Source organism: Neolamprologus multifasciatus, chromosome 18 (assembly GCF_963576455.1).
Source record: "Neolamprologus multifasciatus chromosome 18, fNeoMul1.2, whole genome shotgun sequence".
In the NCBI taxonomy this organism is placed as follows: Eukaryota; Metazoa; Chordata; class Actinopteri; order Cichliformes; family Cichlidae; genus Neolamprologus; species Neolamprologus multifasciatus.
In genome coordinates this window covers 20,159,098-20,182,418 of record NC_140456.1, presented here as the reverse complement: position 1 = coordinate 20,182,418, position 23,321 = coordinate 20,159,098, and the positions used below count along the sequence as shown (strand labels likewise).

The following is a 23,321-nucleotide window of genomic DNA, read 5'->3' as shown; positions in this document are numbered from 1 at the left end:
ATTGACAAATAAGAATCAGCTGACATTTGTTTTTGCGAGACAAAATTAGACCCGTGCTCCCTAAAACGTAGCAGAGCCTACCCCACTTCCTTGCAATCAGAGCCACCGAAATAAAGAGTGAAAAGTATCTGGGATATCTCATTTGGGCGAGAGGTCACCGAGCCATTTTACTAGAAATGTTTTCTCTTTTTCATTGGTTTATTCTTATTTATTTATTTTTTTATTTTTTTATTTATTTTTTTTTACAGCGGGGAGGGAATCGGTGTGTGTGCACTTGCGCAACACAGAGCTCCACTCATGAGGCAAGAGCGAAATTAAAGCGGGCATTTTTTTTTTATTCCATTTTTGTTTAATCCCACTGATTTCTGAGGGGATTATCAGACCAGGCACGATGGAGAGGCCGCTGACTCGCCTGACACCGTTCGGAGCTACGTAGAGCGACAGAGAAAGAGGGAGAGTGAAAACATAACCTCAAAATCTGGAGAAACATTTGGAAATCTTGTTATTATCATTGTTATTCCATCCACGGGGACGTCGCTTGTCTCGCCTGTTGGTGACGCGAGGATGCGCGCTGCAATAACTGCACGATTGGCGCAGCTTTTTATTATGGAGGGCAACTTTAATTTGTGCGGTTGCCCCAGAATTTATGGCAACTTTCTCGTGACCATCGACGCTGGGATTGCATGTCAAAGTACGCCGTCTTCAGCAAAAGTGCAGGTACATTAAAAAAATGTTTGTTAGCGAAACCAACCTGTCTCTAAATGTGACGAGAAGCTACTTTGTTAATGATAATAATGAGTTAAACTTGCTTTTATGGAGGCGGTTTACATAATTACTAACAGTAGCCTGTAGAAAACTGCTGTTGTGCGTATTTCTTATGGGTAAATAATGAATTTTAAATACTTTAGCTGATTTTTCCTCCAGTTTTTCTATAAATGAATGGCAAACAGGTAAACACATGGTTGATTATTTCTGATATATACAACCAAACATAAACATATAATACTGCTTATTCCCTGTAGGGTCTCAATTGCAGGCAGCAGTTGCTTATTCTGATTCCAAAGGATTATCCTTTGCCCTGCAAAGTAATCACTGGATAAGGCAACGTGACAGAGTCCACATTACATATCTCCTTACCCGGCACACAGGAAAAAAGTATCTGGTAACAGAGATGCAGAATACGCTGAATAGAAAAGGTTTTTATCTTTCTTGTTCTTTATTTTCAGAATCTCTTTGGAATTTCTTGTGCATGACTAGCCAATGGAGGAAGAGAAAGCCGCTGATAATATCCAATCAAAATCTGGTTCCCCTTTGCCCACTGGGCTTCCCATAAACTGGGGACTCATTACGGGTCCTGTTCCTGAGCCTGTTTTCCCAGCACCCACCACCACTTTGAATGCTTCTCTTCCTCCCCCTGCTCAAAGTTCAGCTGTCCACGCCCTGCAGACCAAGGTGAAGACAATCACGCAGAGAAGAACAAGGGGAAGAGACAGGGAGAAAGACAGAGGAAGATTTGACACGGAGGTGTTGGTGAGCAACCCAGCGGGGCACATTTCATCTGAAGTCCTCCTTAGACAGAGACCCAAAGTGAAAGGCCAGCTGTTTCTGCCTGCTCCCTCCTGGCGATCAGGTGGTGCAAAGGACTTAAGCAGCAGTGATGAAGAGGAGGAGGTAGAGGTACAAGTCAGGCTGGAGATCCATAGTCCTCCCGCTGAAGCACAAGTTGTACAGCAGGGGGAGGAAGTGGAAGAGGAGCAGTCAGAAAACAATGATGGACAGGTCAGTCATCCAACGGGTCAGCCTTGTGGGCTTGGAGAGGGCACCAGTCTGGAGAGTCTTCCATCTGACAACCCAAGCACTAGCAAGGATGGCCCATCCCCTTCCCCTCCTCCTCGTCCACCACCACCTGTGCTCTCCTCCAACATCTCTGCTTCTACAGCATTGTCTTTTACTTCCTCCACTTCTTCTCCTTCAGCAAGACACTGGGCCCCTCCAAAGGGCTTCTGGAGAGTAGCACGCCCAGAAACGTTGCTTCTCAATGGGGTTGACCCTCACAATACACCCCCCACATTACCACTAAAGGACTACACTCGGACAGAGGCACTAGCAGAGCCTCAGAGGAAGCCTAAACTGGCTGAAGCAGGCAACAAGAATGATGTGGGAGGTCTGGCGAATGACTATGATGTGTCTTCTGAAATCCAAAACTCTGATAGTGTGGAGTGGTACCTGGACAAGTATGAGCAGAGGGAGACAGATGTGACTGATCCCAATAAAGGACTGTGCAGTTCAGACAGCTCGGAGAGCATGTCTTCACAAAGTGGAATCCTTTGCGTTGATGATAAACTGAGGGTGAAGGAGAGGGCCTATGCAAAGTTAAGGGAAAGACAACAACACTACAGGGAAGTGAGAGAACTGCAAGAAGGAGAAATCACTGGCTATTATGAAGAAACAACGTACAGAGTGGATTATAATGGTAGGTCTATTAAGGAAAATAATAGAGAAAGCAAAAAAGTAATGCATGGAGCCATTTGAGAAGGGCTTTAGTAATGCTTTACTGATAAATAAGCTGTAGAGTGTTTTGAAACTCCTGGCCATGGCATGAAATACATAACTTTACTTTTGCAGTATTATTATGCTATACAATAATAGCATTTTTAGTAGCGTGCCTTTATTTAAAAAAAGACAACAAAACACATGCTGCCATATTTATGACAACAATACTTGATATAGTTTCCATAAAAGGCTGTGACTTAGTCATATTTTTTTCTCTATTACTTTAGCTTCCTCATGAAGTGTAGTTAAATGTTATGAGCTGGATCAGCTCCTGTGGCGTGTTAGCATTTTGGATGAGGACAGAAAATGTTAAATTTTGCATTTGATTTTTTTCCCCTAACAACCTTCTAAAGCTGGAAAATTGTCAATAATTTATGCACATTGTCTGCTTAGAATGATTTCCATCTGTTGCAGCCATTTAAAGTGCCCCATTCAGCCGTAGTCTGCCTACCTACAATGTTGTATTGAAACGCAGAATGTAACCTGGCTGGTTCCCAGTGCTGAACAGATGTCAGATGTGCAGATGTGCATACGGGTGTTACTATTAATAGAGCAGTGGGGGAAGTGTCCCTGTCTGTTTTATCTCTGCGTGCTAATGGATGTCTTTGTATGTCTGTAGGATGACAGATGATACTTTTTCCCATGCAATGATCATGTGGTATTGCACAGATCTCAGTTTCAATGCCCAGTACGAGAGATGCAGGTGCAAGTCCGTGATGATGAGATGATTTTGCCCTCTTGTCTCTGGGAAATCTGCTTTTATCCTTCAGCAGTTACATAATCTGTGTATGTGTGTGTATGTGTGTGTGTGCGCGCGTCTGTGTTTTGTTTTGTTTTGGGGGGTTTTTTGTCCGAGATTAAAGATGAGTTAGGGATGACCTCTGAGACTGCCACTGAGTGTAATCTGAACCTAATGTTATAAGGTTTATGAAAATCCTTTTGATCATAGCAAGTCCCAATTTCTTTGATACCCAAATGTCCTTGTTGGTCACGTCATGGCTGACTGCTCTCTCTGCAGTTGTGTTTGCCGCAAGGCAAGTCCTAAAAAAATGGAACATTAAACAATAATTTAATGCGCTGTAGCACATTATGTCTGGGTGAAGGAAGAGACAAAGACAAGAAATCCTTCTTTTATCTGTGAGAAATTTTGACTGCACTTTTATATATGCTCATATCTTTTTCCTTTTTTATACCAGTTGCAGGTGCCCATCCTGTTTTGGACTCCTCAGACTCAGCCATTCTGGCCCAGGAACTTGAACCCTATTTAAGGTGAGCAATGTAGTTTCTGGCAAGGGTAGTGACAGATAATCTCTGTGGACTATTTATATCCTCTCCTCATAAATTTCACTTTTACAGCTGCACTTGAGAAAATCTACCCAATGAGGCAACTATGCGTGGTGCACAATCCAAACAAACACTTTGATAATCGGGTTTAATCACAGGAAAGAGATGATGTCGAGTATTGTCAAAAGCAGTGCACTGGCGATACTGAGCGAGTATCAAGTATGTGTAATGTTTGATACTCGCTCGTCACTTGTCGACCTGGCACACTGTTATCTTTTTTCACCAGTTGCACTATTTTGGAAGCCATCCTTTTAATGAAGGTTGTTATTTTGAACATGGTTATAAACTGTAGAATAAAGAGCTGCATATGATATTTAAAGACAGCCTCCAACTTTGTTGATTTCTTTTTTCTGGTGTTTGAATACTGCGGTGACACAACAAACTGTAATCTAGTGAAAGACAATATGTTCTCATCTTGTCACACAGGAGAGAATGAATCACACTTAGTCCATTACAAAGATAATCCACATGGCTGGTGTATCATGCTATCTTTATCACTGGGCCAGGGGATAAAGAGAAGTACAGACGATGAAGCACAATGCAGAGCAGCTTAGCTGCTGGTCACAAAGATGGATGGATGAATGGATAAATGGATGGATGACATTCCCCTTTGCTGCTGACCACTAGAGCCACGCCCCAGTCTTTCTATCTGATATTACATAAGACAGCTTAGGAAGACGCAGCTTGCTGGGCTCCATGTTAAGTCAATCTTTGGGGAAATATGATGTATCTGGATATGTGTCAGCACAGAATAAGCTTTGAAAATTTGAACACTTTATCAAATATTCAGCATTCTCAGACAGATGCAGGCAGATTATCTCATTAGCGAGTTAAACTCTATCCATTCCCCTGCTGTTTTTGTCACCATAATAATTCCTTTCTGTACTAATTTCCACTCTCTGTCTCTCTTCCCATTGCTCCTCAGGTCACTTCTTGTAATCAGCGATGAACTACCTCTAAGCCCAAGACACGAGCAGGCCAAGCTTCTTCTGGAGCGAGCAAGACTCAAGGCTCGCTCCAATCACATCAAAGGCGATCGCCCCAGCAGACGCTCCCATTCTGATCAAAGATCCACCGTGTAAGTTGTCTTAAAAGGCCTGTGTGAGCTTGTGGGATTGAGGTTAGAGACTGTGAAAGTCCCACTTTGAGCGTGTCTGCTTCTTCTTTTTTTCCTGTTTATGCACTTCTTATGTTTGTTTATCACTTTGCTCCCATCCTTACGTCTCCCTGCCAACACTTCTTCTGTGCTTTGTCTATCCTTCTTTTGCACTTGCCCCTTTCCTGCAAAGCTAATGTTGCATAACCGAAAACAAGTCAAAGCTTTAGAACTTGACTTTTGCTTTGTAATTACATAAGCAAAGCTGACAATGTTTTGGAAATGTTTGCTTTTATTCTTTTTATGTAATAGTGTGTACTTTGTGTAGTTTTGTTTCTGAAATCCCTTTAAATCAGCAGGAAGTTTTCCACTTAAATTAGGATTAGGAGAATTTGCAATATATCCTACATTCCTGACTGCTTCACTAACCTGGTCATTGGTGCCTGAGACAGACAAAGTTGTAACACATACAGTATGTCTTATTACAGTTTATGTAAATGTCCTTTTAGCACCTTATATTTTGATATTATGTGCCCAGTGGTGCACATGTGAGTCTTATGTTTGCTACCATCTGATACTGAGATGACGGATTCAGCTTTCCTACATTGTTGACAAAGTATCTGGCGCTTTAAAATTGTCTCCAATACCCACACCTCTGTCATTTTTTACAGGAGGAAACAGCAAGTTGAATCTCCCAGTCCAACAACAGCACAAAAAGCTGTTCAAACCAAAGAAGAGCTCCCAGCTCAAGTCTCATCTGGTCCCCTCCTTGTCCCCAGTCAGAGAGACATTTCACCCAGCGACCAAGTAGGTCGAACCAGAAGGTACGGTTGCTCACCCACCCGTGTACGCTTTGAGGATGAATCAGAAAAAGAAGCAGAGTCTCGCTACTTGGACAGAGTGAGACAGCGTGGCAGGCCCGGGACGCCCAGGTTCAAGAGTAAAGACAGCAATATAGATTCCAGCAGCAGCGGTTCAGAGAGGAACAGAAACCACAGAAGTGTTTCTATGCCTCCTATACAGAAGCAAGAGGATGAGCCTGCTGTTGGTGAAACTACAACAGTGGTTAAAGAGATAATAGTGCTGGTGAAGAAATGTGAATCATGTGGTTCTGTGGTGAGGGAACCTCAGCCAGTTTCATCGCCACCAGATTCAAAGCACGCTGAGCCTCAGCAGCCTGGTAACCCTGAGGACCCAAGAGGAAAAGTGGCTCCTCGCTGGGTGTCACCAAACAAGGCGGAGGCAAGCACTCGTCCTAAAGCTCCTCTTACTGTCACCTTCGCCGGCGCTTATGTTTTGGGGGAAAATAGAGAAATTAGTACAGGATGGAAGTCATCAGGGTTTGGGAAACTTAGGAGAAGGAGCAGGAAAGGAGAAAGTCGGTTAGAGTCTGGTCATGGCCCTTATGGCCCGTCGTGGGCTCAGCGGCGTAACTCAAATCCACGTAACAGAGTCAACCTGAGCAGAGCTGTTTCATTTGCACCTGGTAGCCCCATTTCTCTGGAGCCACGTTTGCTTGAAGCATCTGGTGGACTAAGGGAGTCACCAACCCCTGCATTGCCTATCAAGTCAGCTCTCAAGTCAAGCTCAAGAAATCGCTCTGCTGCTGGTCAGTCCACGGTTCAGTTCCAGATGACCTCAAATCAGGGAGGAGAGGGTGGAGCTCAATCTCTGCTGGATTCTCCAGACACAAGGAGGGAGTCTCCAGCATCTTTAACCCCAGGGGTGCCTGCTAGTAGCAGCCCAGTGTCCTGCATCAGACCCTCTACTCTGAGGTACTCCCCAGCCAGGCTAGCCACAGACCTGCCAGCCTCTGAACTCTGGGATGCCACTCCAGATGGTGCAGGTGAGTGGCAACAGTAATGTACATAAATACTATTAGTATGTTAGAATTATTTTTAAAAGCAGCATTATACGATTACACATACTATTCGTTTATCATTAATGTTTTAAATGTAGTCATGGTTCTATTTTTGCAACTAAGCAAGAAACTAACTCTGAGTAAGTTCTATTCTTAGGGATGTTTAACTTTATAATGAAGCCTTAATAAAGTAATGAGAAGGAAATGAAAAAGGCATGAGCTACAAAGTAAATGTTACTCTGACTACTTAATAAATGTTGGTGAAAAAGTACAATATGTCTGTCTGAACTGCAAACAAGTGGAAGTATAAAGAAGCCTTTTTGGTTGTGCTTCTGAAGTGAACTGTAGCTTCCTATAAACTTTACTTGTGTGCACTAATAGATAAATGTTGTAGTGTGGAAAAGAGCAGTTATAAGTTTACTTTCTGCAAAGATCAGGATAATACTGACATTTAATTATGTACTCTTTTCCTTTTGTAGGCTTAAGTGGGGATTCTGGTTCTGGTTCAGAGTGCCGTGCAATACGTGGACTGGGTATGTCTCGGGCTGAGGACCTCAGAGCAGAGCTATTGAGGGCTGAACATCTGAAAGCTGAGGCCCTGTGGGAGGAAAACTGTGATGGGTCTAGGTAAGCCAAGATAACAATGTTCTTGCCATAGCTTAGACAATAAATCCCTTGCCCCCACCAACATTGTTGTGCAGCAGTTAGTAGATTAAAACCCTGTTCAGCAGACAGGCTGTTGTTCTTGTTGTTAGAAAGCTTCTTTCAATACCAGGGCAATCCTGCCCTCTTTTGGTAATGCAGTATATAGCTGTAGTCATTACAATCCTTTACAGAAGGAAGACAATTATAAAATTGTTTTCACAGCTCAGTCCATAATAACAATTCTCAGTGTGTGTGTAGTTCACACTGTGATGCAACAGTGTCTAGATCAATATATTTAAAGTCTGTGCTAAGGTCTAATTTAAAAAAAAATCACAATTTTCCTTTTACAGAAAGCTGGATGGGCGGCCAAAGCTCTTCCTACGTCGCTTCTTTTCCTCCATTGGCCTGAACAGTGTCGGTAGGCTTGTGAAAGGAGGTCGCTCCAGTAGTATGGAACAGCTCAGTATACCCACTGCCCCCCGGGCGAGCTCAGCATCACCAAGCCCAACACGGAGACTGCAGCCCACTATCCGCATACAGAGGACACCCTCCCTGCAGACGCTGAATACGGTGAGCAAGAGGTCTAAATGTTTTGTTTTGTTGGGGACTGCTGCGCTCCTTTATCTTATGTTCTTAACATCATGATTGGCCACAATAAATTTAACCTCATACAGGCAGAAGGTAAAAAGTAATGTCATTTTCCTCACATACCTGTACAAAGTTCATTTCAATAGTGGACCAGCCAAAGTTTCTACTTTGTGCTGTCTTCTCTGCAGCTTCAGGAATACACTAGTGGAATTAATCCTTTTTTGTATGTGTGTGTGTGCTGCCAAGCAGACCATATTTTTATAGGTGTAGTAAAGGGAAAATATTATGGTTCTGGAAGCTGGTTTGGTGAAAAGAAATAAAATCAGTTTATTACAGTGCCATTCATTTGCCACTAGGTGCTGCCACTGGCCCAGCTGCGTAAAGCCTCCTCTGTGCAGAGTTTAGAGAGAAGAACAGAGCGTTCAACCATACTTGGGGAGGTGCAAATACCATACGGCCTGGCACTCAGGTAGGTGTCTGTGGCAAACAAAACCAAGCAGAAGAACTGAGTGATGAAGATGACTTATATAAATTCTCACACTCTTATTCAAATAATGAATTTCTGCTTCCTCAGCCCTGACAGCCCTCAGCTTGAGCTTCACAGGGCCTTGAGCGTTGAAGATGTACTTCCCTCTAGAATCGCACGTCCGGTGGGTCGGGTCACTCAGGCTTTCCCTGATGGGAGTATTCTCCTGGAGCTCATCAAACCCCCAAACGGTCCTTATGGTTTTGTTATTTCAAGGGGCAAAGGTCGACCAGACACAGGTATGTATGTTTTTACATTTTCAATTTCATTTTTTCTAATAATAAATAGGGTAGAAATTCTATGAACCCAAAGACACATTTACTTCTAACTCATTTCTCTCTATTCATCTTTCTTTTCTTCTCTTTTTTCTCCTTTGTGCAGGTGTATATGTTGAAAAAGTGGGTGATGGCAGCGGAGAAGGCCCGTACGTAGGCCTCCTTGGCATCGGTGATGAAATTCTGCAGGTGAATGGAGAAGCAGTGGCCGGACTCACTTTAGACCAGGTGACACGCCTCATGACTAGGGAAAGCACTGCTTCCCTTCGAATCATGCCCGCCCGACGCAATCAGCGCTGATTGACAGGACAGGCATGGCACACAGCCACTTCTCCTGGAGACACGCAGAGTAACTGACTGCTACAAACACTGCGGACTGACTGCAACAAATGGTAGACGTGCTGTAGTCAGTGCAGCACACTTGCAAATGCGTAGGTGGAAAAACAGGGTGAGGGCTTCTTTTCTCATAGTGCAAATCAACGTTAAATTATGTGACATCACAAAGGATTGCAATAGAAACAAAAGCACATTACATACAAATCCAACCGTACACAGAGTAGGCAAGTTAGAAAAGTTTAATGTATTTGAAAGTTAAGAAAAATTCAAACCTAATATAATTTCAATTTGTAAAATGATTTCTTTTCTTCTTCTTTTTTAGTTGTTGTGAATTTTTCTTGTGATTCATTTTGCTCTTTATGTCACACAGAGCACAAGATCTCAAATGGTTAGTGATTGGAATTGTATTTTGTCACTTATTTGAAATTGTATACAGATATATATTTTTAAGTACTGTTGCTTATTTATTTATTTATTGGTCAAATAATTGATTATCTGTAGGGGTGTGGCACATGCTTGATCAATAGACCCTTGAACTGGTGTGTAAAGAAAGAAAAAAATAATTATCTCATTTTGGGTTTGTTTGTTTTTTTTCTTCAGGACATCATATTTCCCCAGGGCTCTGTATGGTCTCTTCATTTTGCTTGTGTTGTATCAAGTACTCTTTTATGAACCGGGTGCCGTTTTGCTTCTAAATAAAATAATATAGAGATTTATTTTGTCGAAATGTTTATCCTTTAATTTAACAAATTAATTAATCATTCACATTCATTCCACAACTAAATCACACACTTAGAAATGCTTACTCTGTTATGGCGTATTATATGTTTTATTTAAAGTTTCCAGTCACGTGCATTAACTTACTTTCTCGATTAATGACTGTTTGGCGCATTTTTATGCAGAAGAGTGACGTTTCAGCGGAAGATTATGAAAATAAGCACGTGAAAGGGAATTGTTTCAGGCACGGATCACGCACAGGATGTAGGATCACGGTCGTGACTTCTGCTTCACCAGACCTGCTATAGGGTCGTGACTCAGTGTGGAGTTCGATCTTTAAATCATTAATTCACAATGGAAACGCTATCTATCTATCTATCTATCTATCTATCTATCTATCTATCTATCTTCAGCAGTCTTCAATCATCCTGCTCATTTGGTTAAATGCGCTTATTTTCTACTTTCGCAAAGTGTTTTGAAATGTGTTAAAATCCGTTATTAGGATGTACCTGCCACCATTTATGCTCTACTGAATGTACTCTGATAGCATGTCACCGTTGATGCTCTGCTCGTTTATCTGATGTGACCAGAAGCCGATCCGCTTTTATCTCCCCGAGCCACGACTCCCCACGGACTCGGGGGAACCGCCGGCCCCATCCCCAACATTTCCAATGGCACACACACACACACACACACACACACACACACAACACATTTTATTATGAACGTGTTTATCGATAAAGAAATAGTGTCACATTCAATTAATAGTGTCAAAATGATTAGACCACCTCATTTTTACCAGCCCATTGTATCAGTGGCGCATTCATCCTCGGGGCGCAGAAATGGATATGGATTAATGGGCAGAATAAACTGAACAAAAAAAATAAAATAATATAAAACATACAAAAAGAAAAAAGGTAGAGGGCCCTCTGTTATTATCAGTTATCTTATTGCAGGATAAATGAGCTTAGCGTAAAAACCCTTTGTTGAAAATATAAATAGGTCAAAAGCTTAACCTGAGCTTTTGTTTATTGCGTAAAAAAATAAAAAATTAAAATTAAAACACCTCAACTGTAGCTCAGGCTACACTACACCACCTCACGTTGATACAGGCCGTTGCGCTGTGCCTGTTTGCTTTTTTTTTTAAATGCTTTGCCCTCCACAAGACTATATAGCCCACGACAGCCAAATAATAATGAATCATTTCATAAATAATGGGTTTAGGGGCTTATCGGGAATGAAGAGGCCGCTGCCGTGCGCTTATCTCACTCGGCCACATTGCGGCCTGTGTTCCGCTCCCCATACTGTGGGAGCGCACTGGATGCGGCGAGGAATAACTCAGCTACACACATACGCATACACACATATACACACGCACACACATACACACACTACTCCACAACTGGTAGAGAGAGAAAAAAAAAGAAAAACCTCAGACATGGATGACCCACTCACAAAATGGCTCCACTTACACAGTAACATCAACAACACGGCTGGAACGGTAAGTCCCCCCAAAAACACATCTCTTCATTTAAACCAGCGCATTTTTCGCTCTGTACGCGGTAATTTGAGCGCGTTCGTCTTGGTTTTATTGCTGTAATGAGCTACATTTTTAGCCTATATTTTCTGCTATTGTCCGATCGGATGGTTGGAGTCTACGGCATGAAATAACGGATGCGAGGCCTGCTGGAGAATTCCCAGAAATTATGGTGCGTTTTCTTTTTTTAATTCTCCGTCTGCCGTTCGTTTAAAAGGAAAAACATTTCCAGGAAATTTATCAAATGAGTTACGTCTCAAACACCTGAAACTGGTCATTTGTGGGAAACCCCTGATATTCGGTGTTAACACCAGCACTAATATGGCCTTACGCTCGATAAAACAAAAAAATATTTTAGACAACCTGCTATGAATTCTTTGCGCGCGAAAACGATCCCGTTCGAGCATTTTTTGGACTATTATTTTTCATTTGCAAGGGGAGGAAGGAAAAGCAGAAAGGTGGATTTTTATTTTTCTTATTTTTTTTAACTTCGACGAATAGTGGTCATTATCAACCTTGCTTTTAGTCCTCGCATCCACAGCTTTCCTCCACGATAGGTTTACATTTAACAGTAGCGAAAATGATGCTTCTAATATCCGATCTTATAATTAACGCGGACATCTAACGTCCCTGTAAGATATAGGCGTAACGCCTTAACTGTAGCCCAGTGAAGGCCATGCAAGCGTTTGATAAGAGCTTTATAATAACAATAAAACAAACAGGAGCAGACAAGACTCCTAATAAAATAAATACAATAACGGGTTACACCTGCACCTGTAAATTAAATGGTGACAAAATAATCAACCGTGGAAATTTCAAACAAAAAAAATCCAGTGAGCCCTGAAAATAATTCATCGTGTTTCTATTTAGCTTGAAAACACTCTCACCTTGGATAGTTTGAGAAATAATGGTTTGATCCTGGAAAACTGCGAGATGTTTGAATGTGATGGTCATAGAGTGCCGAGTTATTTCTTTGTCATGGAACAATATCACAGGAAAATCTTTGGCCTTTTCTTATTCAGTTTGAAAAATGTCGAATAAAATAATGTGTCACCTGAGGCGGGGGGGGGTCCATCTAACTGCTAATTCAATTTGCTAATTTAAGCTTTACAGTATTCATATAATTTACAGTTTAAGAACAGTACTTTGAATAAGGATAAGAGCCAGAATAATAGCTCGGTGATGATGTTTCATTGTTAATTTTCTTTAGGCTTGCGTGGACAGCAAATGCGTGGTTATATCTGACATTTTGCCACACACAAACGATGCACTGAACTATGGATTAATCGAGGGAAATCTCATTTAGGACGTAGTGGACTCTAGCGAGTAGTGACGGCATAAAAATGATGGAAAAGCGGCAACAGGAGCTTTGTCCCGAAAGTCCCGATGCAGGGTCCGGTCCTAATAAACGGGAGGACTCCGCCATCATCTCCAGACAGAACGGATGCAAGGAGGACGGGGAGCCGAGGAGAAAGGAGGGGGAGGAGGAAGAAGAGGAGGAGGATGAGGAGGAGGAGAGGGGAGGGAGCTTCAAGGGGGTTGAGGAGACGGATGACGTTCCTCTGCAGAACTCGAACAACGGGACCAGCATCAGCATCATCATCAACGGCGTTGCCAAGGAAACTGCCTCTCACAACGCCCTTGACCTGAAAAGGGAAGTGCCGGTGATCGAGCTCTCCAGGAGGGACGCTATAAAAGCGGTGCAACAGAGGACTGAGAGCCATTTGGTGCCGATCACGGAACTTCGCAGACCTCCACCGCTGCCGCTGCCGCCGCCGCAACGAGACGACGCTCGAATGGTCCAACTGAGCCCAAACGCGTTCCCTGTCCCAGCGCGGGCGATGCTCTACAACCTGGCACAGCCTCTCGCCGCCATCAACAGGTAAAGGCTAAAGGAAGGGGGGGGGGGGGGAATCAAAACAAAAAACATACAGTTTCATGAATGCACATAGAAAGTTTGATGGTTATTAGACACAATTATGCCTTTCTGTAAAAGGATAGGGGACAAGATGCTTATTGTATTACTGAGGTTACCTTATGTTTACATTATTGAGCATGTGCATATGTGATAGATAATGTGTGTGTGTGTGTGTGTGTGTGTGTGTTTGTGTATGTGTGTGTGTTCTGCTGCAATGAGTGGAGAGCATTAAGATCTTTTAGAAGCAATGAAGGAAACTGTGTACAGTGGAATTCATGTGACCTAATGTACCTGTGCACCTTTTTTCTCCTTTCTGTTGACATAGTCTCGGAGGAGAGTCGGAGCAGTACAGCATGTACCCCAGCAACAGGGTAAAGCGCCGCCCGGCGCCTTATGAGGTTGAACTCGACGAGGGTAGGCGCATTTTAGATCTTTATAAGTATGGTAAGATGCACTTCTGCTGTGTCCTCCTTCTGCCAGTTTAGTCCCCCCCCCCCCCCCCCCCCCAAACGTCCCTTCTCCATCACCATTGTCATTCATTCACTGACATGGAGCTATACCGTACCTAATCTGAGTCTCGCAGAAGATGCCTTGCCAAAGGAAAATTCAGAAAGGGCTTCACCCATGAAGAATAAATGCATCATAATTCACGGGGCTAAATAAATGCTAATCTGAATGTCAAATACATGTACCTGCATGCCATTAAAGTAAACCCCTTTCAGGCGGATTTGGGGTTTATTTCATTTGAAACATCCTTTCCACTGCTGCCCACTCACTGCCATGTACAGGGGTGGAGGATGGGGGTGCTCCTGCCTCCATGCCAAGGTTTTACTGCAGAGTGGGCTGAAGGATTAAGATAGACTGGGTGTGTTCCAAGGGCAACAATAGCTTAGAAGACACCATTGTTGAAGGGTGAGAGGATGTGACTACCTGCAGTGAAGCATTTTACTATGACTAACTAAATAAAAAAATATTTAGAATGTCAAATAGGGAGCACACAGGCTCCCTGACAACCTTTAAGGAGATTGGCATGCCACACCAACCATTTCACATGTATCACATATGGCACACATCTGATCCATCAGCTAAAAAAAAATCTGTGGCCATATATGGAGGACAATTTTAAAAGCTTTAGAATTTGTTGAAGTTTGTTATTTTCATCCTGTACTTTCTCTCAAATAAATGTTGTGCATCTCCTGCTGCTTCTTCTCCCACTCTTACTTTTGTGCTTCTGTTGATTTATCGTTTTACAAACCATATTTTCTGCTACAGCTCTGCATTTCATTGGTTTTTTTGCAAATGTGTTGGTGCCTTGTCTCCTTACTCTCCCCTTTTCTTGTCTTTTTCTCCTTCTTTCCATTCTGCTAGCTGGCCAGCCAAAGATTGTACGTCGCATCTTCACAAACAGTCGTGAACGTTGGCGGCAGCAGAATGTAAATGGGGCATTTGCAGAGCTTCGTAAACTCATTCCCACCCACCCTCCCGACAAGAAGCTGAGTAAAAACGAGATACTGCGGCTCGCTATGAAGTACATCAGTTTCCTCTCCAACCTCCTCGAGGATCAGGATGGTGGGAGGAATGTTGGCAGCACAACTGATGGGGACACAGGGCTGTTGGTTGGGGTTGCTGCCCACGAGGGGGGCCCTCAGGGTGGACCGCACCAGGACACAGTAGTGGGCTTAGCCAGGGATGATCTTTTGGAGACAATGTCGCCAGGCTCCAGCTGCGGAAGCCTACCTGATGGCGATGCTGAAGGCAGTCCTGAAAGCTTCATGGAGGACCAGGACTCGCCTCCAGCTCCAAGGACTCTAGCAACATCTCGCGGACCCCCACTTCATCTAGCTACTAGAGATCTGAGGCGCAATGGACGCCCATTAGATAACTCCAGTCGCCGATGATGCTGACGCCAACAAACAACAACACAGCACCTGAGAGTGAAATGGAGGAACTAAAAAAAAGAAAAAAGAGGCGGACACACTCAGACCCTGTAATTTTTGAGTCATCAGTGTAGAAAGGAGAATTAAGCTCCGCATATTGAGATAGTGCTGTCCAAAATGGACGACGAGCGTGTTCTCGTCTCCACGCTGAACAGTTTGGTTGAATTTAAGACTTGTAAATTCTGCATGTCTCATGTCTTTGACAGACCTGCGGATTTCAGTGCTTTGAAAGCGCCAAAGACTGGATATCCTTACACAATAGAAACACCCCAATATATGAAAGAAAGAGCAAAGAAAAACTAATAATAATCAGGCAATCGTCACTCAAATGACAAGCGTCTTATTCAGAGGATCAATGTTTCACTGATGACACTATTAATTACAATATGATGCCACTGGAATTGATCCACCTTGCTTGCACGGTGCCGAAAGTAACAAGCACACCAGGAGATTTATCCTCAACAAGTTCGGTGTTTTAATTTAAAGACACAAAGGAAAATTTGCCTCACTCTGAGGCCATAAAAACACAGAGTGGACCCTAATTGTACCCATGCGATTCGTATGCATTGTAAATAGCATATATATTTCCACTGCACAATGTAATAATAGTGACTCAAATTCAAGTCATGTGGATTAAGATGTACCATAGTGTGTTTGTCAGTGGGTTTACTAGCAAAATTGTCTTTTAGGAGACAGGATGACAAGAAGGAGGAGAAATTAGATGAATTTAAAAAAAGGGAAAGAAAAAAGAAGTAAAGCAAGCGACTGAACGTATAAGTACATCAATTGTGGTACAATTGACTTCTGTTACACTTTGGTGATGAGAAAATGTCACCAAATGTGTCAGCAGACAGCAGAAAACAATCACACTGCCTGGAATGAATATATCTATTTGAAATTGCTGTGGAGGTACAAGACATGCAGTGTACAAAGTGTGGGTCAAATGAAATCACGACATGACTCATGCAGTCCTTTTTTATATGAATGTTGCAGTGTTTTGTTTTGTTTGTTTGGGTTTTTTTTTTTTAACTGTAAATCAGTTGTAGTTTAGTAAGGTACACAAATAAATCCCTTCATTGCCATATTCTACACTTACATGTACAGACGACACATTAAAACACACGTGCACACACACATGCACAAAGTTGCACATCCATGACTTAAGAGTATATGAAAATGACGTACACTGATTTCCCAGAGACAGGCTGTGTCACCACATCTTGGTGTTGACCACTGATAGCTTACTGTTGATTCGCATACGATACTGCTTTATGTAATTGTTCTTATTTTGCACACTTTTGTACAGGTGTGGTTACAGATTCTCTCCGCTAGCATTTTGAGTGCAATTCATTGAAGAAAAAGGAAACAAAAACACAATAATCAGAATTAAAGATGAATTAATATGACATTACTATTATTGTCATGTCAAATTTAAACATCTTGCAAAACTAATGATATTGCAAATTCTTCTAAGCACAGCAGTCGTATACTGAAGCGGTCTCAGATCGTGACAGCCATCTGGGAAGCTTCTCCAACCTTAACCCTTACTCTCCTTTGAAACTTGTCTTCATTTTAGAAGTTAATGATGCACTTAATGGAGAGGTGCCTTTTGTTCTCTTAAGGAAAGGAAATGCCAATAATCTGAGTGTATAAACAGATTTAGAGCCCCGCAACGTGACTAATATCTGGATCGCACACACGTGCAAACAGACACACGCACACCATCACCACACAGTGTTAATATCATAAGAACACCAGCAGTTTTCTGACAAAGACACTTATGTATTGCTCACTGTTGTTGCTTTTTCAGCAGGACCTAGTAGCCTATATTGGTACCTTTGGTAACTATGGTATTTTATGAATTGCAGTAAAGGGACATTGTACGTTTGGTAATGACATATTTGTTGTATTATAGCTGTATCTATAAATATATCCAATGTTAAATTGATGAATTTTATATTAAAAAAATGAATAAAACAAACAGGAAAAGTCTTGTATATTTGATCTCATACAAACACGCTGTGGGTCGACTGCAGTGCATTTCAAGTCAGCTGAGTTCATACGGTAGTCTTGTGGCCCTTCTCATACTATGTGAAATATTTTCCATATTTTACACCTTATTTAAGAGTTGCATAACCTCAGTGATTAATTCCTATAATGACATTCCTCGCAGCTGTTTTCCACCATATCTGCTTGGTTTATAGCTAAACCCAGCCCTCCTCAGAGAAACTCCTCCTCCAATGAATGCTGGAATCCTCTCTTCCTCCCACCAAGTGACAACTTCCTGTGGAGGTTAACATGGCTCGGTGACCTTCAGGATATCCTGCCATTGTGAAAGTGGTTTTGACAACCTCCACTGCATTCGTTTGTCTGCTGCTGTGTCTGTACACACTGTGAAACAGCCACACTGATCAAGACTCCACCGCCCATAAATTCTTTACTTATTGAAGTTATGCTCCCCAGCCTGTGTTCATTAATAAAAAAAAATTAGCTTTGTAGGTGTAGCTTAAGCACTTTTTTTTTAAGACTTCTTCCCTATATCCCATAAGTTTTCACAGAGGCCACCACTGCTACAACAGAATCAGCACTTAGACATTTCTGAAAGCTATAATTGCTTCCAGAGAGCATCAGAGACATCCAGGTGTTTGGAGACCTCTCCCGCGCTGTGCTCTGGCTGTGCTGGGACTCCGCAGAGGGGTTCTCTGGGTTAGTGCCTGCCAAACATTTACCTGCTCCAGTGTTCCTAACTCTCCAAAAAGACACAGACTCACAACTGAGAGGGATACAGGGAGTGTACAGGGATTGAAAGAGAGCGAATGGGAGGAAGATTGTTGCGGGTGTGTGTGGATGTGTTTGTGAGAGCAGCGTTGTGTGTATGCGTGTGCCCACTGCATGGATCTGTGTGTGTGTGTGTGAGAGAGAGCTGGTGTGTGTGTGTGTGTGTGTGTTTATCAGCTCAGTGCAGATGGGTGGCAGAGTGGCTCTTGCTGCCAAATGATTCAGTATGCTAATGAGTTGTTATCTGTAGTGCTGCAGGAACAATATACTGTCTTTCTCACAGTGGGAATCCAGCCTGTTGGGAGCAGATTACACTGCACACACCGCCAAGGTAGTTATTTATATTTTCACACAGAGTAGTAGGAAAATACATAAATGCAAACATACACACACACACACTTATGCACACATATCCGCAGATAGGCCTTTAAACAAACAAGCAAAATAACATTTAACAAACGCACACACACCACCATCAACATGAACAGCAGCATGAATAAGGTGGAACTTTGACAGAAATATACATCCTTCACCAGTAGATGGAGATGTTATTCTGGGCTTTCCTCTTTAACAGGTTTCCCTTCAATATTCCTCATAAAAGTAAATTAATTCATAATATTCCAGTCAATCTTCCAATCAATAAAGATTTTCCAGTTGAGAGATATTTCTACCTTCACCACTTCCTGTCTGGAGGTTCCTGTACAGAGAACAGGCTGTTGCTGAGCACGCCTAATATTACTTAAACGAAAGCAGCTATTGTTTGTACTTCATTTCTGTCACATCCAATTTGATGGAGTTGCACTGGAGACTATTTTTATCAAGTTCGATAGCATCAGCATCAGTGACTCCTTATTATAAAGCTGTCATTTACTCTTTAATTCACTGTTATAATTAGGTAGAAAGAAAAAAACATGTCAGTTTAACTCGAGTTCTTCAAATGTCACTCTGGTAAGGATAAGGAGATTTCCAAACTAGGTCTAAAGTTCTTAGTAATTCTAAGGTTCTTCATTTTGGCCAAACATTAATGTTTCTTGATTGCTAACCAAATCTGGTGGTGTTTGATCAGGATGAAATTAAAAGAAAATTTAAAAGAAAAGAGCGGGGAAAATTTTGGTGTTGGAAATTCTAACCTTGTCTGAACAATTTAAATGTTTTTTGTATTTAAAAGTTATTTGAATAATCACTGGTGATCAGCTACATAAATACTACATAATTCTTTTCAAAGTTTTCACAATTGTATTTACAGTTGTATTTAAATTGCAGTGTGGATGATAGACCTGAAAAAGAAAAACATTACCTGCCTCCTAAATTTTTTCATGAAAGACACCAGAGAAAGAAATGCTGCCTTAAAATTCGGACATCAGTGTAACTAGAAATCCTCTGTGTCTACTATGATACAGTGTTTTTGATTATAGTAACTGTTTATCTTCCTACAGGCAGCAGTCTTGGTTGAGTGTACAACCTGAAATATAAATCCCCCTCAGGCAACACATGTTCTCCAGAGTAAATCAAAGTGTTACGCAGATTTGTAAATGAATACACACACTAAGTACTTTTTTTATTAAACTGCATTGAAGAGTGAAAATACACTTCTCAGGTATATGTCCAATTGTAAAGCTTTGTTGTTATTTAAGACTCCAAGTGGGAGAAAGCCCTGAAGAATATATTTATTTAATAGTTTTTATAAATTAAAATGATTTAAATCTCATTTATTTGTCTCACTCCCAATGAAATGTTGATACTTATACACTAATCATTATGACTCTGAGATTCATATTCACACTTCAGTCAGGTACTCTGAGGATACATTTCTGTGAAAATTGTTGCACAAGTTTGGTGACCAATATGTGACATTATTAGTACCTAAATCCTCATCTTGCTTATACGTTTTGTTGTATGTGTATCATATGTGCTTAGAAAAATATGTGACTGTGCCTAATTACAACCTTGCATAAAGAAAAAGCATTTAAAACCAGCTAATGCAGCTCCTCTGCCTCCTACATTTAACGAACACGTCACAACATAAAAAGTCTCAGAGTATCTCGGTGTGGCTGAGTGTATACCGAATGTACTGAATGTAATTTATCTTCAGAATGAATTGCTGCTGTATAAAAGTAAATGAGTTATTATCGGCTATAATCTGGTGAGAGGTCCTGACTCTTTAACGTCTAATGAGATATAGTATTTGTAAAAGTCTATTTTATTCTATTTTTCATTGTGCAGTGTGGGAGCATTAGAGTATAATTTATGGTGCAGCTTGATCTACTGCAGAGGGTTATCATCTCGGCTCGGGACTAAGGTGTATGATGTTATGGGGGTGTAATATCAATTATATATGTGTACATACATATATATATAATGTCTTTTTTAAATCATATTACTTTCTGTGTTCCAGTGAATCATCCAGAGTTGCCTTTTTCCCCTTGTTGTATATTGTTGCCGTAGTGTGCAGTTTTTTCAATAACATCACGACAGAGGTATCCCTTTCAATCTTTATCTGAAATATTTGTGGGACCATTATGTTTTTCTAGCCTACTGTCTTTGTGTATTAATCTCCAGAGCTTCTTTCCAAAAATTGAACACCTTGCGCCCTCTAGTGGGAAACTAATGCAATATGTAATTTATTTAAATTATGTCCAAGTAATACAAATGGTTCACTGGCGTTGAGCTTTTCCCTTCTCTTTGCAATGGCAAATAGCTTTTAAATGAGTGTATAAGCTGTTTCTGTGTAAATACAACCCAAGGGTCATCAGTTTCAAGCAGAGTCATTTTTAATGCAGTGTTACAAAGAGCTGAAATGTTGCATACAGAAGATAAATCGGGCCTCACCCGTCTCCAGGTACAGCAAGGCAAGTAAAGCATTTGGTTTGATTAGCATGGGAGCTAGCAGATACTGAGCAGCAGTGCTTAGCTGAATCACATTAAAATGACAGAGCAGTGCAGAAGGCTGAAAGTTGCAGAGTCTGCGAGAGGCTCAAATCAGAACTCAGTCAAGGATGCATTCACAGGTTTGTCAGCTCAGTAGGTTTGGTCTTTATGTCTGGGTAAAGTAAGAAGCCAGAGAACGTGCTGTCATCTTCACTGCTGGAGTAAACTCCATTCCAGTCTCTCAGTGTCTCCAGCCACACCTGGTCACCTTCGTTCAGCTGCAACAGCGCGAGATTAGATGCCTGATCGATGTCTTGGCCATACAGAGAGTCTCTTGTCCGTAGCTTCCGCATTCCATTAACCACCAGGGCTGCACGCACAGGCCGGTTGCGCACAGTGATGTGATAGCTGAATAGGTAGACCCCGGGGTATGTGACGTTGAACTTATTGAGTCCCGGGTCCCAGTGTCCTTCCCCATTGTAAAACACCTTATCAAACTTCACAGGCAGGCCCGGTGGAGGGAAGGAGCGGCTGGGGAACAAACCTACACTGAAGGCAGATCGAACCTGAACGGCACTCTGACCCGGAGATCCTTTGGGACCCCGAGGCCCACGAGGACCTTTAGGCCCCTTCTCTCCCCTCAACCCTGCCAGTCCCCTCCCACCTGGGAGGCCTCTAGGTCCAGTATCACCCTTCCCTCCTGGAGGCCCTGGCTCCCCCCGTTCTCCCTGTGCACCGTCAGCTCCATTCAGACCTGGGGGGCCCATCTCACCTCTTAGACCTGGGGGTCCATGATCACCTTTCTCTCCTTTCTCACCTGGCAAACACTCACTTGGCTGCCCTTGTTCACCTTTCTGACCCTTTGACCCAGGAATCCCTGGGGGACCCATCAGCCCCTCTGGGCCAGGGATGCCTTTAGTCCCATTCAGGCCAGGCTCTCCTCTTTCTCCTGGGTCTCCTTTTAGACCAGGGAAGCCACGTTCACCTTTTTCTCCTTTGGGGCCTGGATCACCTGTGTGTGGAGGGTTTATGTTTATTTAGGAAGAAATGTTTGAATGAAAATATGTTATTATGTACCTCAATGCACTTTGAGAAACAATAACTATAAATCAGGACTTTTGCACATGTGTAGCCAGGTTCTTACAGGAAACTACACACCCTTTTCTCCAGGTTTTCCTGGCATACCAGGGGTACCAGGTAGACCTTCAGGTCCTGGATCACCTTTTTCACCTGCAGCAGTTTTGATAAATAAAGCGTAGAAAATGACATCCAAAAAGTACTTATACAAAACAGCGTTTTGCACAAAAGAAGCGAGAGACACAGAGAGAGAAACCCTTAGACATTCAAGAACTCTTCTGCTGTCAAGCCTCGTTGTACCTATGTCGCCATTGAGTCCATTGGCTCCAGGTAATCCTGCTGGTCCTGGAGGTCCTCTGGGCCCTGTTTCTCCCTTCTCTCCTGCCAACCCTGACAACACACGAGAGTAAAAAGAATAAAATCGTTGACTTAAACTGTAATTTCCCTTACAATAAAAAAAGTTAAAATCCATCTCACCCGGAATGCCCCTCTCGCCTGGTGGCCCCGTTGGCCCGCTTTCTCCCATAGGCCCTACGGGACCTTTTTCTGGTGGACAGCACTCACAGAAGTTGAAGAAGCATTCGTTGTAGTCAAGGGTAAAGTTTGAAAGGATGTTCCCGGGGGGCACTATGGCATCAGTGTGAAATTCAGTGGGGTATGTGTCAATGGAGTATGTCGTGCTATCTGTAGAAGGCAGGGAATATGCATCCATCATAATGTCAGTTGTTTCTTCAGTGTTCAAGCTGCTTGTAGGGGATGGGGTCGTTGTCGTGGTTCGTCCAAATCGTCCACCTCCATCACCGCTGGCGCCAGCTCGAGGTGGCTTCTTGGTGCTCTGGGGTTTGGGCCAGCGTGTGGTTCTGGCACCAGCTGCCAGCATGGCCATGAGGGCCATGCAGAGAGTGGTCAGCGCAACAGCCCGAAGGGGTGGCATATTGACGACTGGGCACAATAATCTAATGGAAGAATTCAGGCAAAATGGGTGAAGCGCTGATCATTTATCTTGCATCACAGACAAATAGCACAGAAGGCATCTTACCTGTTGATGACACTTGATTCTTCACTCCGTCCCTCAGAACAAGTGGTCGGTGCAGTTTTTCTTCCTTCCTTTTATTGCCCTGGTTCTCCAGCTTATGTACCTCTAAGCCAATGACAGAACAAGGGACAGAAAACTCTGGGGTTATTGGGTGGCAGGTGGGCTGGCAGCAACAGATTACATGACTCCTGAGGGATGCGAACTAAAGCAGATTGTTGTACAAGGCAAG

The 23,321-nt window shown here is 42.5% G+C and overlaps 3 protein-coding genes across 9 annotated transcripts; 2 read left to right on the top strand and 1 right to left on the bottom strand.

Annotated features, from left to right (window-relative positions):
- Positions 1-4: 4 nt before the first annotated feature.
- On the top strand, positions 5-9,940 carry LOC146497799 (uncharacterized). Of its 2 annotated transcripts, XM_085141792.1 has the most exons (10): positions 5-717; positions 1,227-2,473; positions 3,750-3,822; positions 4,823-4,975; positions 5,665-6,839; positions 7,334-7,481; positions 7,850-8,069; positions 8,444-8,556; positions 8,662-8,852; positions 8,995-9,940. In XM_085141792.1, exons 2-10 carry the CDS (start codon positions 1,261-1,263, stop codon positions 9,186-9,188), a joined length of 3,480 nt encoding a protein of 1,159 aa, XP_084997918.1. In that variant the 5' UTR covers positions 5-717; positions 1,227-1,260; the 3' UTR covers positions 9,189-9,940. The 2 variants fall into 2 exon arrangements, with proteins under 2 accessions (XP_084997918.1, XP_084997919.1); XM_085141793.1 differs by lacking the exon at positions 5-717 and having other exon boundaries at positions 748-2,473.
- A 94-nt stretch (positions 9,941-10,034) lies between these two features.
- tal1 (T-cell acute lymphocytic leukemia 1) lies at positions 10,035-17,322 on the top strand. 3 transcript variants are annotated; one of them, XM_085141806.1, is made up of 4 exons: positions 10,035-11,442; positions 12,785-13,360; positions 13,722-13,840; positions 14,765-17,322. In XM_085141806.1, exons 2-4 carry the CDS (start codon positions 12,822-12,824, stop codon positions 15,292-15,294), a joined length of 1,188 nt encoding a protein of 395 aa, XP_084997932.1. In that variant the 5' UTR covers positions 10,035-11,442; positions 12,785-12,821; the 3' UTR covers positions 15,295-17,322. The 3 variants fall into 3 exon arrangements, with proteins under 3 accessions (XP_084997932.1, XP_084997933.1, XP_084997931.1); XM_085141807.1 differs by having other exon boundaries at positions 12,689-13,360; positions 13,722-13,810; XM_085141805.1 differs by having other exon boundaries at positions 12,689-13,360.
- A 2,928-nt stretch (positions 17,323-20,250) lies between these two features.
- otol1a (otolin 1a) lies at positions 20,251-23,321 on the bottom strand. Of its 4 annotated transcripts, XM_085141804.1 has the most exons (4): positions 22,534-23,321; positions 22,357-22,446; positions 22,138-22,209; positions 20,251-21,991 (listed from the first exon to the last, which is right to left on the bottom strand). In XM_085141804.1, exons 1-4 carry the CDS (start codon positions 22,988-22,990, stop codon positions 21,114-21,116), a joined length of 1,497 nt encoding a protein of 498 aa, XP_084997930.1. In that variant the 5' UTR covers positions 22,991-23,321; the 3' UTR covers positions 20,251-21,113. The 4 variants fall into 4 exon arrangements, with proteins under 4 accessions (XP_084997930.1, XP_084997929.1, XP_084997928.1 ...); XM_085141803.1 differs by having other exon boundaries at positions 22,357-23,321; XM_085141802.1 differs by having other exon boundaries at positions 22,138-22,446.